This window comes from Anneissia japonica, unplaced genomic scaffold (assembly GCF_011630105.1).
Source record: "Anneissia japonica isolate Jap-2015-1 unplaced genomic scaffold, ASM1163010v1 scaffold26_len2425191_cov177, whole genome shotgun sequence".
Classification (NCBI taxonomy): domain Eukaryota; kingdom Metazoa; phylum Echinodermata; class Crinoidea; order Comatulida; family Comatulidae; genus Anneissia; species Anneissia japonica.
In genome coordinates, this window is record NW_022685220.1 from 1,946,664 (window position 1) to 1,965,924 (window position 19,261).

The window sequence follows — 19,261 nt, forward strand, 5'->3', positions numbered from 1 at the left end:
TAAAAATTTCAGTAGTGTTTTCCAGTGTTTTCAAAATGGACATTTCATTTAAACTTAACGGGCTTTATGTTATGGAAATCTATATTGCATTGTTCTCTCATAATCACTACCATAGGAGGGCTGCCGAAGAGTACAATACATCAAATTATTTTAACTTCAAATGCTATCAGCATGATTTTAAGACCTTAGAAAAAAAATTATACAAATTGTCCACTGAGTATGAATAAACATATTTAAGTAGTATTTCAACGCCATATTGAATGTTTTGGTGTGAAAAGATGACCTCAAAAGAAAGGTTAGAAACAGTGCTTGTGCATGAATAATAGATATCCAATAATATGGCTGTCTACCTTCAAGGAAAATACAACTCCAATAAAAAGGGCCATTGTGATCTGAAGTGTTTGCAGGCTCAAAACAGTGTTGCCTTTTATTACGCTAAATAATGACTGAGGACAAAAAAACCTTTATGTTGTCCCAACTGTTCAAAGGAAAATTAATATTGCACCTAAACCACAGCCAATAGAAACTACTCCTTTATAATTCTATTATTTAAAGTGCAAAAAGCGAACAAGGGCTATTATGTGTATGAATGTTACAATACATCACTACATCTAAAACTTTAATCTTAGCAAAAATATGACAATATAAAATAAAATGAGCAATATATTATTACAAAATGCAATTTGTCAATAATACAAGCTTACCTCCATCTAAGTAACGGGAGGAAGAGAAGTTGAGACGAACAACTAGCGGTTGATCAGATAATAACGACCAAGCACTTGCAATCTCAGACTGAAAAAGCACAATATATCAATCAATCAATCAATCAATCAATCAATCATCAATTGATAAAACAACTTAATGCAATAGGCATCTAGTGCAAATAACATTATGAATAATAATGTTGGTCAGCCTTATAGTAGAGCATATCAACAAGGGTATACTGTACTGGTATGTAGGTCCTTCATATTACTTTACTACCCCAGACAATTGCAAAATACTGTCCATATAGCCTGTTACCCTGGGGTTATGGACCATTAGGCAGGATGTGCATAAAATGTAATCTTTCTGCTACTGTAGCTACCAGAGCAATGACAGAAACCTTCTAGTACTCACTTAGAGAGAAAACTCTATTTTGTGGCAAAGACAAGCCAAACCAGTCACTTCTCTCAAAAACCAATTTTTAGTTATTAATATAGAATTACACAGTAAAATGAGAGCTATAAAATGGTAAAAGAATCATTAAAATCCAACATTTCGTTATGAAGTTACAGGAGTTTAGACATACAGCTGTTTAAAGAACAATATTTGAGAAATCAGCCTTCAAAATTTATGATTTTGGGCATTTCTTAGGCAGAAACCATCACCAAATCATTAGAAATTGTTGTTTAACATTGAAATGAGATACCATAGCATGATGTATAGATATATATAAAGGTTGTTTTAGTGCAATAAAATAGATTTCAAAAATATTGACATACCATGATGTTTTGGCCATTACCTCTGAAACAGGATTTGCAAAGAGTGACTGGTTTGCTTGTCTTTGCCACATTTTACTTTGTGTTTTATGTTACAGTAAATAATTTTTCTATCATAAATCATTTTATTTCAAGATATTATTATTTATGTTAGTTTTAAATTATTATTTTCCCTTTATTTAGCATTTTATTTTTCCTTGGAACCCATTTTTTCTTTTTTTTCAATATTTTTTTCAATGTCTATGTCCTTTAATTCTCTAGATTAACTTATAATTTCAATTATTTTTCTGCTTCTTTTAATGTGTCAATTTAATTTATTTTCATTTTGTTCATTATTATTTTTAATGTTTTCTGAAATCATTACTTTATAAACATTCTCTGATTTTACATGTTTCTGTTTTAATTTAAAAAATTTGTTAATGTTAATGTTTGATTTTCATCTTTTATTCTTTTGTCTTTAATTGTATGTAATTAATCAGTTCTGGACCACTGTCACAAAATATTGCAGAAATAAATGAATAAATGGAAAACATGTTTCAGTCAGGACAAAAGTAATTGCCTAGGGTGGGATTCAACATTGACTCTCAGGTTTGAAAACCAAATTAGTGATAACTGATTTCACAGTCAACATTGTCTCAAAGTGATTTTTTTCACTCACGTTGATGCTTTTAATTCTGAGAAAGCAGTCAATGACCTACAGTATGCCTGTTGTAAATTTAACCATTCTTAAAATGCTATCCTATGATTTGTATTAACATTACCACAATTTTTAACCCTAATGCTTAATATATTTCGATTTGTAACTGTGAGTAAACAGGATATTTATACCACATGTATTGAAATATGATTGGAGACAGGCACTCTATACCACCATGTTAAACCAGCAATCAGTTTATCAACTTACATGAAGAAAAGATATGTCCAACTTCAGATCAACATCAACATCATCCAAAGATGAAAAACGCCTGCATTTTGATGGTAAAAATATTGTATTTAAAATTCCACAAGATCTACTTCAGTATATTTGTCTTTATATGTATAGCAAAATGTAACAATATAATTTTTGTATATTTTATAATTGCACAGTATAAGAAAATTTACAAACCTGACATCAATCGTAGAGGGGCCATACCACAGTTTTACTGAATGTATATCATGGCTAAGTAGAGAGTGCAAAGCTGTCTCTTCTAATACCTCGTCTTCATAGGCCTAATAGAAAATTACATGTTTATAAATTACAAACACAAATTTTAATCAATTCCAAATCTACCAACATAAATAAAACGGTATAACCATGAAGATCAATTTTATATACTGAACTTATATAGCAAACTTTATTTTTTAAAGATCTTCAGTGGGATGGGAAATTGGAAATAAAATTTTGTTTTTTCATTTAGCAAAATGGCACTGGCAAAGGCATACTGTATTAACCTTGAATTAAAGCCCAATGGGCTTAATCTTGAGAAAAAGCCCATCTCAAATTGAAGCCCCCCTCTTTAGTCAGTGCAAAAGTAGCCTCGGAAAGAAGCCCAAGGGCTTCTTTCAAGATAGCATTGGCTCTTTTTTCGAGATAATAGAGTCATAGAGAAAATAGAACTATTTTCTCTATGGTAGAGTACACTGTACTCGAATTTCAAGGAAACAAAAGAAAATTAAAACATGCTTGGTTTATACAGCAGTTTAGGTGATTTAATTAAGGTTAATACACTCCATGATGCAGATTGAATACAGTGGCCCTATTTATTGTTTTATAGTTAGTAATTCCCAAAATTTACAGCATTCATTTTGAAAAGAGGCCCTTCTCCCTCCCCCTCCCTCTTTAGTTTGCACAAGTACTGTAGCCACGAAATGAAGCCCATCCAAAGAACAAGAAGCCCACGGCTTCAATTAAAGGTTTTACAGATATAGGCTGAGGAGAAACAAAAATACATTACATTCAAAAATCAATGCTTGTTTACTATAGCTGTAGCTCAGTAGGCCTATACTGTTGGTAATGCAGGTACTTTACTGAGACCGGATTGCATGCAGCCATGAAACCTTTTTGAGCATCCATTACTGTACATATCCTATAGTGTATTTCCAGAAACTGAAAACACATCCTGTATTAAGGATTATACAGAGTAAACAGCAACAAAGAAAGATCTGGCAAAATAATCTGCTTATTTTGTTTCATAAACAATGAAAGACACTTGGTTGAAAACATGCTTTGTGCACCTGTGTTTCCTTGTCACTCTTTAAAAACTTAAAATCCCTTTACAATGATTCCTATGCTGCAGTGCTACAGTATGCATAGCAACCACACAGTTATTAATACTCATGGAACTTTATTCCATATTCAATAAGAAATTATTTAAGTATTAATTACTTAAAAAACATCAATTAATTTTTATAATAGAACAAACATTAAGTTATTGTTTTTTTTTTTGTTGCTATATTCTATAATGTCAAATATATGTCCGAAAGGTCCACTGATTAATCTCAGATAAGAAAGTATAATACATACTCCAAGTATTGAAATACACGCCATCGTGTTGGGATTCAATATTTCGACATTAATTATGTCATCATCAGGAATGATGATGACATAATTAATGTCGAAATATTGAATCCCAACACGATGGCGTGTATTTCAATACTTGGAGTATGTATTATACTTTCTCAAATATATGTATTGGCTCTATTCATTCAGTCAACATCCACCCACTGTACTATTATAATATCATTAAAATTAATATGCAAGTCAATCATGATGTCATTACTGCAACTCCCAATGTTATTTGCCTCTCCCCCACAGTGCACACTTGGTTTGATCTCTTTTAGTTTGTGTGCAAAAGACCAATTAAACTTTTGTACATATCATGCACCTTGACGAATTCTAGGCTGGTTTTTTTACACTAGGACTATGACATGCGCCTGGGGAAAGAGAGATTAGACACTTGCCCAATCGTCGTTTGTTGACAAGTGTTAATTGAATAATTACCTTTAAAACAAGGTTGATTAGAACCAGAAGAAAGTTACCGGTACTTCAAATTCAATATTAAATTATAAAATATTAAGGAATTCCTTGAATCAATGGACACTAACAAACTAAAGAAACTGCATTTAACAGGAATATTCTAGACCTAATTTAAAGGTACAAGAAACAAAATATACAGTATAGGCCTATGCAGGAAGCCGCAGAGGCCTAGACCGTAGCCTAGCCTAGATATGAAATTATCACTTGAATTTACTTGTCTGTACCTACCAAAAATGATTACTGTATTCTCTCAAACGTATTAGAAATGTTTATTTCTTTGACGAATGTCTATCAAAATAGCATTACAAATTCTTCAAACACAATAAATACTGTACTGATTCATCTTATCCACATTAATGTGTAACATCGCTAGATGTGTGTTAACGTGTACTGCAGGAGCATCAGCATACACACAGCTAAAAGTAATACGCACACTCTATACTGATATCACCGATGACTGCTACAACAGTTCATTATCAAAACTAACATTTAGCATGTTCTCACACGGCAGCTAACGGTTAGCAGGATCCGGATCCTGCTAACCGTTAGCAGCCGTGCGTCCATGCTAGAAAATCCCGATCCGGATAGCAACAATATGATGATCGAATCACTGGCCAATAAGAAACTGAAAATTGTAAACGTGTACGTGTGAATGGTTGATGATAGAAACGCCCTCAACTTGCTAACGGTTAGCGCTAACTGACCGGGCGTTCTTACGCAGGTGCTAACTGTCAGCGCTAATGGTTAGTTCCCGATCCGGATATTAGGGCTTTCATGAGAACCAGGCTTTAAAGATGGCAATTAAAGCAATTAGTATAGCTGCATCGTACACAAGGGGAAAATTATTATACTTAGGTTAAAATAATACATTCAAAAATTTGTTCAAGCACTAAATTTAACCTTTGTAGTGTACAATAAATTTTCTGTTATTTTATTTGAAATGATCATTATTGGCGGACGGCGGGTTCGCTAAACATGGTATAAAAAAGTCTTGCCCACTCTAACTACTGTATACCTACATAAATAGAAAAAAAATGAGGAAGTTGCATGGTTGCGGGGCCGCTTGTGCTTGGCGCCAGGAGTCCACTGTTTTTCAAGGGGTGTTTCTCGTGTGAGAAAGAATAGGCAATTAGTCGGTTTATCCAGGTAAGTATTCACGAAGTAGACAATAATAAATTAGTCAGTTTTTTGTTATGTATACAGTAGTAGGACTAACAAATATTATAGGGTGGCACTTAAAAATTATCAGACTTGAAATGAATCATATTACACCATGCATAGTAGAAAATCACAAAATTATACTTAATATTATAATTCTATTTTAGATCGTTTTAATTCCGGCCCTATACTATAAAATCTAGATTACAGAATTACCCAAGTACCAACATCATTTTATGATCCCTAATTGATTATGCTTCTCTTAAAAATAAACTTTTTATTTATTGGTACATTTTCCCATTTTTAAGGCTGGCATCAGTCCCAATCATAAAGTAATTGGTACCAAAGTTGTAATCATTATGTAGGCTAAACAGTAAATATCAGTATAATACAGTACTCACATCATCTTCATCATCATCATAATGATCATCACTATATTGGTAATAATCCTGGCAGTCTTCATAATCATCGTCTTCACTACCACTGTCTTTTTCCTCATCCCCAAAGTAACCGCATTCCTCCTCAATCACATCCTCATTAGCGTCGATGTGATTTGTGAGCACAGATAATTGTTCTATAATGTGCTCGCTTTCTTTTGAGGCACTTGTATATCGGTCACACTGTTTATGTGTGCTTCCATTCGGTTTCTCGTTGATATACTGGCTCCCGTTACTATCAGCGTTAGAGCATGTACTATGTGCACACGAACACAGGTCTCCCTCAAAGTCTATATCATCTGTATCTATATTTATTGCACCATCGTTTCTATTGTTCTGTTTGTGAATGTTAACGCAATCCTTTAAGCATGTTCCTTGTCTGAAGTCATACCCACCATCATCCCCATCAACAATGTAGTGTATGCCGTCAATTTGCTGAAAATGCTGGTGTGTCTCTTTTTCTGTTGGGAGAAGGCATGATCTGCATTCGTCAGCTGCTGTCTGTCCGTCGTCATTTCGTTTTTGTTCCGCTAAAAGTAGTGGTGCTCTGCTCTCATCTTTACCTGTATAACAACGATAAGAGAGGTCGTCCATCTTAACGCATTCTAAAATAGATTAAAAGAAACAATTAGAAAATGACATAAACATTAATTATGAAAGAACAATGATACAGAATACAGTACTTGCAAACACATTATATATTTACTGTTCAAATGTTTATTAATAAATGCAATAAAGTACACTTCCCACAGCACTGATATTCACTGTCCTTGTTCCACAGCCAGGTAAAGTACCAATGATTTGAACAGTTATTCAATCAATTAAATTAGGATTTATAATTTATCTATGTCATCTTGTCATGAATTCTTACTTGACATCTGTATTCATATTTATTGCACCATCGTTTCTATTGTTCTGTTTGTGAATGTTAATGCAATCCTTCAATAATACATGAGGATATTTTGATCCTCAGATATCAAAATGTTCAGCCTGAAAAATTGTTGATGTCTTTTGAATATTTTGATGTCCAGTTTAAATCAATTGTCAATTTTTTAATGCAATTTTGAATGCCTAGGTCCAGTGTAGGACTATTTACCCGGTTTTGATAGCACTAGGGCCCCTAGGCCTAGCCTACACACCCAAAACCGCGGCTACTCTAATGTGTAAAATTCCCAACCCTTTTGAGGCCAGTTACTATTACGGGTAAATTTCAGGGATTACAATTGACAGGTGCATAAGGATCAAGAAAAGAAATTTAGATAAACTTTTAAAAAAAAAACAATGCCCTCTTAATAAGGATTGAATAGGTGTTGATTTGACCATTTGGCATTCTGACTAGAACAAGGTTATTTTTCATGTGATTTTCACTCTTACTTTTTGTGATTTTAATGCTTACTTTTTTTTAATATGCAGTAGAAACAAGGATGAAGTTTATGTAAAAATGGACATACTGTAACATGACTGTGACCTGTCTCTTATACACATCTAGATGTGTATAAGAGACAGTGCTAACGGTTAGCGCTAACCGATCGGGCCTTCTCACGCAGGTGCTAACGGTTAGCTCCCGATCCGGATATTAGGGCTCTCGTGAGAACCAGGCTTCTATGGGCTACGTTCAGACCTGAGAGATACGCCAGGCAAGATGAATAATAAGATGGTTACGATACCTGACGCGCTTTTCCGACAAGCGTCGTAGAGATTTGAAATTGTCCAAAGTACCCTCCAGAATTACAGCAGAGTTGGATCAAAATGATACAAACAGTAGAAAAAGATATATAGATTAAAAGGCAAAATACTAGAAAACAACAATGCTGTGGGAAACAATGGCTGGATCTCAGTAGAGATACAAAAATGATAAGCAACAGCTAAAAAGTAAACGTAAGTAAACAGCCAGAAATAGAACCAGAGCTTTCGGACAACACTAGTCCTTCCTCAGTGGCGAGTGAATGAGGGTAGAAAAAGCTAGATGGTATAAAGTGAGAATTTCATGCAAGCATGATTGGAAACAATAGGCTGGGTGAGGGTAAGATTAGAATAAACAGTTTAAACAAGTAAACAGGAAGGCCAATACTAAACTTTAGAGGCAAGCCTCAATAAATAAGCCAAATATTGTAATCATATATATATGATTACTTTATGTGTAATAGATTAACCAGCACAGAAAAAAGCAAGTAGTTTAAATTAATAATGTGTACAGTATTTAAATTGCTTTCACCAAATCTTGTTAATTAAAACAAAGCAGGATATCCTTTTTCTTGAAATAATTTTCGCCAGCTGTTGATGAAAAGTACACACAAAAAAAAAGACAAACAAAGTGTAACTTTATCTAGGGCCTCCCTAGGCCTATACATTTAGGAGGTATGAAAGAGCAATTCAATCTAATCTAGGCCTAGGCTAATCTATTATCTCTCATCATACTACTATACATACAATACTACAAACATCAACATCAACAATAAAAATAAAAACCAAAATCAGAAAGGAGCAACTTAACATTAAAACATCATACAATGACACCAATACAGTGAACAAAAAGAAATATGATTTCATAAGGTTTTTATCCTGCAGAGAATAATAATGGTTGTGCATTTTTATCCACGGTCACTGGTACCATAGCCCTATTAATAATAGGTCCATGCTGATAATACATACTGTGAAACTTTACCTGAGGTAGGTAGGCCTAGCCTAGTAGTAGCTCGCTACCTAACCGTGGTAGGCCTAGCCTACACATCCAACTCGGTATTTAATCCTTACCTATTCTGAATATACTGTTGACGCTGACAGTACAAACATTATATATAAAACGACAAACAAACAGCTAATTTAAGTGTAAAAATCAAGGAAAAGAGTCCATCTGTCCTTTTACTTTCGGCACCGCTTCCTTTGTTTTGTTCTGTTCCTGCGGAGAAAACTCAACACTATTCATCTTCTTGTCGCAATATCGAGGCCTGCGCAATCACATACATCCTTGGTAAATTGCAAGTTGTTCAATCTCCGGCGGTACAAAACGACCATCGTCTCAACTGTAGAATCGCGTCGGGCCGCGTCCGACCACCTATTTGAGAGCTGCCAAGTCTCCAAACGGGGAATTCGGACGATCGAAATGATTGCTTCGCCTGTCAAGTTCGATGTTTAAAGTCATTTTGGCGATAATAGTTGAGGTATCTTGAAGTTTATTTAAACGCTAATGCGTAATTTGAAAATGTATAGATAATATTAAGGCGTACATAGGCTCATCGATGGACTAATTATATTAATATTGAAACGTATGGTTTTAAAAAAGGCCTGGCCTCTGACTAGGCCTAGCCTACACAGAGGTTTAGGCTGGACTAGCTTTCACTGTACTACTACTGTATCTAGGCCTAGCCTAGGGAGCATAGGCCTACATGCCAAGTTGAAGGTAGCTGGTGGCTGGAGATTTAACAGGAAATAAACCCAATTGGCGTGGGTCGAGGGCCCGCCTAGGCCCCCGAAAAATGTTGGGCTTAGTAGGCCTTATTTAATTAGACTTAATTAGGCCCATATCGGCCTCTACCTATAGCGGCCGCCCTCTAGAACGGCCGCCAATGCGTGTATAGGCCTATGTATGGAACGCCGATGACGCATTCACAATTAATAATACAATACCGCTCGCTAAATACCTTCGAGTCAACTAGGCCCCAGTCAACTCGGCCCGGCAGGTTAAATCGGCCCTCTTTTTCATTTTATATGTAGGCCAAAGATCTTATTATAAACACAAGATAGCGTTCTCCGGGATTTACGCGTGCAAATTCTGTAATAAGGCATGAATGGCGCCCTCTTGCTAAATTGGAAACTTTTGACCCTTGACTGCTCTGATCTGACCATACAGTACACCGCCTGTGAACAGCAGAACAGGAACCATCTCAGATCCATGGCAACAGATAGGACGCCCTCTTCCAAAACTTATTACTTTTTCTCTTCGGTAATAGCGCATGAATGGCGCCCTCTTGCTAAATGGGAAACTTTTGAACCTTGACCGACGCTTCTATTTGTTACACGTAAATCGCGGAGAACGCTATCTTGTGTTTATAAGATCTTTGATGTAGGCCTACACACTATATAAAACTACTTAAAAAATAACTATTAAAAAAAAAAAAATTGAAGTCACATTAAGAATTGTAAACATCATAAAAATATAATAAAACCATTGCTCCAAACAAAACGTTCGATAGATTGAAGTTCTTCTCCAGTAAAGTATGGTATTCGTTTCTTATTATTATTTTATATATAAATCTAGTTTGGATTTTATCTATTATATCATAATTTATATATAGGCCATATATATTTAATTATGTATACATATATATATATATATATATAATTTATATAAGAATAGGTTGAAAATTGCTTTCCTCCACTGAAGTATTTCATACATATGATATTCGTTTCTTAATTATTTATACTCAAAATATGTACACGATTCATGCTATCGATTCAATCTTTTGTTACTCAATAAAAAGCAACAATACTAGAGTAGTAGGGTTAAAAGTTAACGTTAAAAAACCTGCTATGATAATGCCGTCCTGCTATTCTCAATCGGCCGATGGCCAACAAGCTAACCACCGCCATTAATTTCGTCTGCTGTTATGTAATACTGTAGGCCTACTCACAACATTCTTGTCATGACAAGCCATGCTCTCTGCAGGATTATCTTTCCCGATGCACTACCATTCGTAATTTGCGGTTTACTTATATAATCGTTTTTCTTTAAAAATGTGCCTCTTGAATTTGATAAGTTCTCATAAAAACCCCTCGATTTTCATCTATTTCCATAAGCGCCCCCCTCAATTTCCACTCTTTTTTTAATAAGCGCCCCGTTCAAATAAGCACCTCGTTTGAATAAGCGCCCCTCAAAAAGTGCAAAAAAATATTGTAAGCGCCCGGGCGCTTATTCGCGCGAGTACGGTACAGTATACATTTTTATAACAATAACGATAATGATACGATATGATTTATTGGGTTCACTTTCAGATCAGTAAATTTGGTAATTATTTTAATTAATAATAATAATAATAGTATAGTTTTATAGAGCGCACATATCCATCTAATGTAAGATGCTCAGGGCGCTTGATATGTGGACTAGGAACTCGATCAATGATTTTCTTCGCCCCTGAGGTCCCTTCGTGTCTGTACTACCCGGTAGCCCAGTACCAGCAACTCTTGTCATCCACCACAGGGGCTGTCTGTTGAAAAGCCATGAACCAAAAAAATGTATCAATTATTTTAACAACAAACTTTAAAAATTTTATTAAAAAAATTAATTAATTATCAAGGTTAAAAATGTAATATATTAATAATTTAGCCTAATTAATAGGCCCCATATTGATTAATACAGTAATACAGACATACATGTCATTCTGGAAGTGTTGCCGTTTTGGTCCATTGCCATTCTGGTCAAAAATTGTTGCCGTTTTGGTTTTTCGCCTTTTTGGTCATTGCCGTTTTGACTTATTGCTGTTTTGGTTTTTTGCCGTTTTGACCTGTTACCAGAATTTTCGATGATTCTGGTAGGCTTGATAAACAATAGAATTCTGAACGTTTTCGAGTATTTTCGATAAAAAGTTGGGTTTAATAAAATAAAGCTTGAGATTATTGGAAAAACGTGAGATTTTAGAGGAGTGGCTTAAGAGTTGAGGTTTGGTCGAAAAGTGTGAGGCTCACGCCGGATGCGTGGGACTTGATAGGTATGAGGGAGGGCATTAAGTGCGATCGTGGAGACCAAGAATAGTGTACGTCTGTAAAGCCATTTGTTGTGTTCTGTACTTGTACCACTACTACTAGGCCTAGCTAGTAGTAGTGGTAGGCCTAGTAGTTTGTGATTTACAGTACTGAGTAGTACTAGCTAGTAGCTCCTGAGATAATTAAAGCAGGGAGTTGTTATTTTGGAAGAGTCACATCAAAATTCTCTCTTTTGATTAGTCTACTTTTTCGACAAGGTAATGATAAACAGTAGTAGATAACAATTTAATCCGATCGCCAACTACGAGCATTATGCAGTACACTTTGTTTTGCTTCACTGCTCAAAGTAACGCTTGAATTATCTTGTCAAAAATTCTGTGTTGTTTTGATTGAGTATTACCCGAAGCTAGCTACAATAAGAATATCGAGACGATTAATGATGGACGATTTTTATAGGATGCAGATTTATCTGATTTACATTTTGAAGATAGTGATCTTGAAGATGTGTACATCAATGAAAATGAGCCTATTTATTGACCATCGGGAGAAGATTCAGATGACCAGATTATAGCCTGTGAAGGGAAAGATTGCCCAAATGAATGATTTCATTTCCAGTGCGTAGGATTGACAGCCGACAACATCCCCGAGACCCAATGGCTTTGCGACTAGTGTTCAGTCGTATAAACGCCCGTGTCTAGGCCTAATAACATGAATGAGAAGACACTCCGTAGCATAGAAAACACAGGTTGGTAGCTACCATACTTAATGTTTTGTATGTGTAATTTTGCTAAAGAATAAAATTGTGTTGTCAAAAAGGAATTACGTAGGCCTATCAATTGCCCATTATTTTATATTTTGTTTTGAGAGAAATTAAATAGGCCTACAGCCTAGATTTGTAGGCCTAGCCTAAGCCGAGAGTGTGCATAAAAAATTAAACAATGTAATGTGAAAAATGAGTGAAAAGAATACTGTATTGTCATGTTTTCTAATTCCATACATCACAGGTCAGTCAAAGATTTCACACAAAAACAGTCTAAGAAAAGGGTTGCAGACACGCTACAAAGGATAAAAGACAAATGCAGAGTGGAAAATTTAAAAAAAACAACATCAGGTACTGTATTGTACTAGCCAAAATATATTTATTTACAACTGAACAAAAGCAAAAAAAAATATTAACATTGGCAAAATATATAAAATTAGAGTTTCTGGCTACAAAATTATTATATAAATCATAAAATGATATACACAAGTACATTGTGATATTCTTGTTTACGGAATATTGTGAAAAAAATGTAGAAAATGACTAATTAAATTGAAAATTACATCGTTAACGATTCCCTGTTTTGTACTAGGCCTATACAGTATTATGTAAGCTGAAAACGGAGAAGTGACATTATTACAAAGTATTGTATATACAGTAATACAAAGCAATGTACTGTAATAAACTCTATAAGCTGCTTGTAATTCAAATAAGCACAATACTGTACTGACAAACAAAAATTAACGATATGTACAGCAACAACAATGAAGCGCTCTGCTGTAGTTAACAACATCTTATTTTATTTATTTTAGGATCTGCTAACTGCAGAAAGCCGGTCTTAAAATATTCAGTAGAAGATGCTAAGAAAGCCTTCCATCAATTTGTCAACAAATGAATCTTTAAAATCACTTCAAGTGTATCCTGTATATAGTGGACAATTTCGAAATGCTCGATACATGAAACAGCTGGTTGATATTTATTATAAATGATGTTCAGACAAATTTGTTAAATGAATTTTTAAATGAACTTTGGGGTGAACTGTGGCTTGCATTGTGTTCAGCAGTTTTTAGGTGCAGATTCATACAAGATTATAAAATTAAATATCCACAAAGTTCTATTTTTTCCAAATGTTAGAGCTTCTTGGTTTACACTTATTAAATCTAATGATGGTGAAGTAAAGACCTACACCATTGCATTCATGTACATAGTAGAAAGATAAATAATGGAGTCTGATATTGCAAAGAAAATGTGGGACAAGCTGTTGTCAAATAAGTAGTTAAATTTGAAATTATCTACAAAATGTTTAACAACTGTAGTTACTACTGTACATTAAGGTACATTGAAAAGCATTTATCAATGTGTATTTACAAATAAGGAAAAAAAATGATAAAAACATTTCACGTAAAAAAGAAAAAAGTCTTCGTCAAGAACTTAATAATTCGGTTCCTCTGCAATGTACGATCAAATATTTAAATGATAGAAGTTCACTTTTCTGTTAATATATAAGCTGAGATATGTTAATAAAGCACATAAGAATAATTACTTGTATAAACTATTTCTTGTGGTTGCTAGTTGATGATCTTTGACACTTGGGTAATGGTGCATCATCAACAGTTACTTTGCCAGTCACATTTCCATTCGTAGTTCTGTAACCTACTTATACATATTTTTATTTAGATCTAGGCAGCCATAGGACAATTTATTATTTTAATTTGTATTCCATTTACTGTATTCTTTACATGAACATTCATTATTACTTGACCCTGCTTGTATTGATACTGATGAGTTGGGCTGTTTTGAAGTTTTTATGATGAGCTGACCAATCACAGTTCAGCATCTTCATTGCATGGTTTGGAGAGGTGTATAAAGGAGATATGCAAAAGTTGTGTATGAAAATGGAATGTCATAAATATGAAAAAGAAATTTAATATTAATAATAGTATGAAGTTCATATAGGGCTAGTGCATATGGCATGCTAGATACCTCTGTGCTTTATTAAAGTATAAAGTTACTACATTATAATATTTATGCATAGAAATTTTTTTTTTTCTTCTTCAGACTTGACAAAAAGTCAAATCAGTGCAGAGAGCCAGCAGAAATATGGCAGGGGATAGAGTGCAGAACATTGACCTTGGTGCCAATATACCTATAGTAGCACCAGTGGCCCCGGTGGCTCATCCAAACCCTGGTCACCTACATATTCACCATGCTCCAGCTGCCCCATATAACTGGCAAGCTGGTAAAACCACTGTGAAGGAGCGATTTGCCTACATGTTCAACAATGAAATCTTAAGCGATGTTCACTTTATTGTTGGTAAGGGGATGCAGACACAGCGTATTCCAGCCCATAAATTTGTTTTGTCTGTGGGAAGCGCAGTGTTTGATGCGATGTTCAATGGTGGTATGGCCACCACGTCATCAGAAGTTGAGCTACCAGACATTGAACCCGCAGCATTTCTTGCCTTACTCAAGTTCTTGTACTCGGATGAGGTGTTGATTGGACATGAAACAGTTATGCACACCCTCTACACTGCAAAGAAATATGCAGTTCCAGCTCTTGAATCAGCTTGTGTTGACTTTTTGAAAAAAAATTTAGGCTCTGACAATGCATTTCTTTTGTTGACGCAGGCAAGACTTTTTGATGAGCCTCAACTTGCGGCTCTTTGTTTAGAAATGATTGATAAAAATACTTCAGAAGCGTTAAGTGCTGAAGGGTTTACCGATATTGACTGGGAAACATTAATTGTTGTGCTTGATAGAGATACGCTTGGAATTCGTGAATGCAAGCTATTTGAGGCAATTGTGCGTTGGGCCGATGCTGAATGTGGCCGCCAAGAACTAAACCGTACATCCGAGAATAAGAGAAAAGTTCTTGGGAGAGCTTTGAAGTTGATTCGATTTCCACTAATGACAATTGAAGAGTTTGCAAGCATCCCAGCACAATCCGGTATCCTTGATGATAGGGAAGTTGTGAATCTTTTTCTCCATTTCACGGTGAACCCAAAGCCAGGCGTTGATTTTCCTTCAAAGCCACGTTGTTGCTTGACTGGAAAGGAACAGATTATTCAGAGATTTCATCAGATTGAAAGTAGATGGGGATACAGTGGAACAAGTGACAGGATTAGGTATGGTTGTCAGTAAATTTATTAAATCTTTCTGACAAACTAAAACAAATTTGCAACAGAAATTCTAAGATGCAAGTGGGAAGGAATAGACAAATAATACTGACATGGACTAAAAAAATTTAAAAAAAAATTAAAAAAAACTTTCTGGAAGTACAATTAATTAGATTGAAAAAAATTATATAGAAGTATGAATAAATAGATTTTATGACTGATTGACGAAGATTCCATGTGGAATCAATTATTTGCCAAGCATACAGTATCGTCGCTCACATCACTAACACAATTGTGTTTGTTCAGAGAAAAAAAGCGTTTCAAAATAAGCATGTATTAGTTGTCATGCAAGTTTGTATTCTGTACCACACAAATGTCTGTAATGACTTCGGCACATATTTTTTAACATGCTTTTTTTTTCACAAACTAAAACATCTACTTTTATTGTGTTAATTTGTGATTTGAGTGACAATGTTATATTTATTATATTTACCTTTAGTTTTTCAATATCACAAATCTTAAATATGATATATATAGAAACTCTTAAGAAGTGAATAGTTTTTGATTGTAATTGTTCTATTATATAGTACTTTCTTAAGTGTGCAGTGCCATGCTGGCCAGTGGCCTAGTTTAATTACTTTGTTGCTTTGTTGGAAATTATGTAATTTTTATAATGTGATTTTGAGCAATCTTATTTCGAAAGATATTTGATTTTTCTGTTGTTGACTTTAGCATGCTTTTTATGTTTTGCCAGGTTTCTTGTTAACAAGCGGATATTTGTTGTGGGCTTTGGATTGTACGGCTCAATTCATGGACCAGCAGATTATCAAGTCAATATTCAAGTAACGTCTTAATTTGCATTCCTAAGTTATTTACTATTTATTTCCTCTTTTGTATATTTATGTGTTTGTGTTTAATAATCCCCCCCCATTTGACCCTGCCATCTTGTTGAATTGGATTTCTGCGGTGTGATACGCACCAAGGATAACACATGAAAGTTCTAAGACTTATTTGCAGGGGTCCGTCTAGTGGTGAATTGGTCAGTACACCGGGAGATGATCCCTACTCTTTTCCAAAGAGTGTACTGCATTCTATAACATGCACATTGACCATAATGCACATGGGACCAACAGCTCAATTGTCTCATCTCAAAGACGGTGAGCTTTTGAAACTTGAATTTGTAATGTAATGTGGTTGGATCTATATAGTGCTTTATACCGAAGTATCAAAGCGCTCGAGGTGTGGACTGGTTCACACCGTAACTTTCTTCTCCCCTGAGGGTCTGTTCGTGAGCTACCCGATAAACCGGTATCAGCTATCTCTCGTTTAACCACAACAGGAGCTGAATGAACCAGTACACCGGGGTAACCCCCACTCGTCTCGAAAGATGTACCGGGTTCTCTATAGTGCACGCAAGCCAGTATTGTGTACGCTGGGCTTATGGTTCACAGTCCTTATCCGAGAAGACTTGTTCCACCACCAGAACCATATGCGAGCTTGCCATTCAAACCGGAGCTGATATCATGGCTATAGGTTGCAGCTCCCCTGCCTTAACCGCTTGGCCGTCCAGCTTGCCCTTAACTGCTTCAGCCCTCCAGCTGAAACACAAGGAGAGCAGCGATCGGAATCGAACCGGGGACCTAGATATCTTCATGGTTCGGCGCACACACGGTGGCTTCCACCAGTTCAGCCGCCTGAGCTAGAGCTCTCTCTCTTTTCCATATTCGAAAATTATAGTAATAATTTGTAAATCATTTCAAATAATGTACTAATAATAACTATTGATTGTTTCAGATAATCCATGCAGATACAGACAATGTACTTGGTCAGAATGATACAGGGTTCAGCTGTGATGGCTCCGATTCTACTTTCCGTGTTATGTTTAAGGAACCTATTGAGCTTCAGCCTAATGTCAACTACATAGCCAGTGCTACATTAAAGGTATCTGAGGTTATTTATTTAAGTAATAAATCATCATTTTATTATTACTACAGTATTTATTATTACAAAGTACAGTAGAAGTGTGGTAAAGTGTCCCCGACTAGGGGTTGACCGTAGTGTTATATTTTTTGGTACATTTGCATTTGTTTTGGTTTTTCTTCTCCATTGTGTCAACGTGAGGCGCTATATAAATCCAGAATTATTATTATTATTATTATTATTATTATTATTAAAAGATGCATTTCCATCACTTTACGGCCAAAAATAGTGTCCCCTTATTATGGGGTGTCCCCTTAATTTAGTGGTGTCCCAAAAGAGTGGTTCTACTATATTTCTATAGCACCTTTACAAAAGTGATCAAAGCGTTGTACATTAAAACGTATTTTTAACAAAGTCATTCTTCATAATAATCATAATCATCATCATTCTTCATATCACCATCATCATGTTTTGTTTATTATTATTGTTATTCTTATTAATATTTCTAGTGTTTTCATCTCCACCATATGAAAAACTTCGGGAGAATGTAGGTTTTCTGCCCAAATCTGTGTCTGTTACTGTTCTTGCCAAACTTAGTATAATTGTAAGGTGTTTCAACAAGGAAATGGCCCTAAAAATATATTGGCTACTGGCTAGGAGTGCATTCATTGTTTCCAAAGGGCAAAGACTTACTTTGTCACCTTCAGTTTTGGCCCACTGCTTGTTATTTCACCTGCCACAATGCATAGTATGAATGTTTGATCATAAATGCTAGATTTACGGATGTTTACTAGCGCATAATGTTACTTATTATTCATACTTTAACTTTCCATATTACCCCTCTTTGATTGTTATATTTAACTTTAAATTTGCTTTGTTGGTATTGTATATATATATATATACAGTATGTTATACTGTAAATGAGCTAGTAAAATAAAATTTGTTTCTCAGAATATTTCATTAGATTGAAAAAAATTACATAGATATGGAATATTTGTTTATAATGAATTTTATAAATTTATTCATATTTTACTCCATACTGAATCATGGTTTTTATTTTTTCTATAGGGTCCTGATTCTTATTATGGAACAAAAGGCACTCGCAAAATGATTCATGAATCTATCCCCAACGGCAAAGTTGTGTTTCAGTTCAGCTACGCTTCAGGCAATAACAACGGTACATCAGTCGAAGATGGACAAATCCCAGAAATCATTTTTTACACGTGAGGTCAAAAAGATAAGTGCATTTTTACGGTAGCGTGGGGAAAATATATTATCTGTGTTTGCATAATGCGCATAAAGTATTAGTTGAAATATATAGTATATACCAATCAATGAACAAGTTCCATACATAGTTATTATAAGAATACTACTGGGTCATTCCGTGCCAACTCAACAAATGGGATGGCTGGGTACCGTCTCAGATTTTCTTACTGATTTGGGTATTTTAATGGGGTCTAAAAATGGAAGAAAAATTATGCAACCAAATAAGTTAGGGTCTTTACGAACCAATATTTTCGTAACGGTGTCCGGTATACCAAAAGTCATGTTATATTCCTGTTCTACAGCCAAAAGTTAGTCTAGATATCAATTTTTAGTTAATTATCTTTATTCTATTTGAAGATATGGCTAATTGAAAATGCAACTGTACAAATATGTCATAATTGATAGCTAAA

At 34.9% G+C, this 19,261-nt stretch overlaps 2 protein-coding genes across 5 annotated transcripts in view; one reads left to right on the forward strand and one right to left on the reverse strand.

Annotated features, from left to right (window-relative positions):
• Positions 1-9,016, reverse strand: part of LOC117109196 (protein mono-ADP-ribosyltransferase PARP6-like) — a 28,233-nt gene extending 19,217 nt beyond the window's left edge. The window contains exons 1-5 of the mRNA XM_033251457.1: positions 8,844-9,016; positions 6,054-6,694; positions 2,584-2,687; positions 2,383-2,443; positions 705-792 (exon numbers count right to left, since the gene is read on the reverse strand). Coding sequence (XP_033107348.1) covers positions 705-792; positions 2,383-2,443; positions 2,584-2,687; positions 6,054-6,683 — 883 coding nt within the window. The 5' untranslated portion in view covers positions 6,684-6,694; positions 8,844-9,016. The remainder of the gene's footprint in view (positions 1-704; positions 793-2,382; positions 2,444-2,583; positions 2,688-6,053; positions 6,695-8,843) is intronic.
• Positions 9,017-9,141: 125 nt separating this feature from the next.
• On the forward strand, positions 9,142-18,954 carry LOC117109218 (BTB/POZ domain-containing protein 2-like). 4 transcript variants are annotated; one of them, XM_033251489.1, is made up of 7 exons: positions 9,172-9,250; positions 12,277-12,534; positions 12,794-12,900; positions 14,608-15,674; positions 16,420-16,507; positions 17,460-17,606; positions 18,654-18,954. In XM_033251489.1, the coding sequence occupies exons 4-7, from the start codon at positions 14,650-14,652 to the stop codon at positions 18,810-18,812; spliced, it is 1,419 nt and encodes a 472-aa protein (XP_033107380.1). In that variant the 5' UTR covers positions 9,172-9,250; positions 12,277-12,534; positions 12,794-12,900; positions 14,608-14,649; the 3' UTR covers positions 18,813-18,954. The 4 variants fall into 4 exon arrangements, with proteins under 4 accessions (XP_033107369.1, XP_033107380.1, XP_033107373.1 ...); XM_033251482.1 differs by having other exon boundaries at positions 9,173-9,250; positions 12,246-12,534; XM_033251497.1 differs by having other exon boundaries at positions 9,182-9,250; positions 12,253-12,534.
• Positions 18,955-19,261: the final 307 nt, after the last annotated feature.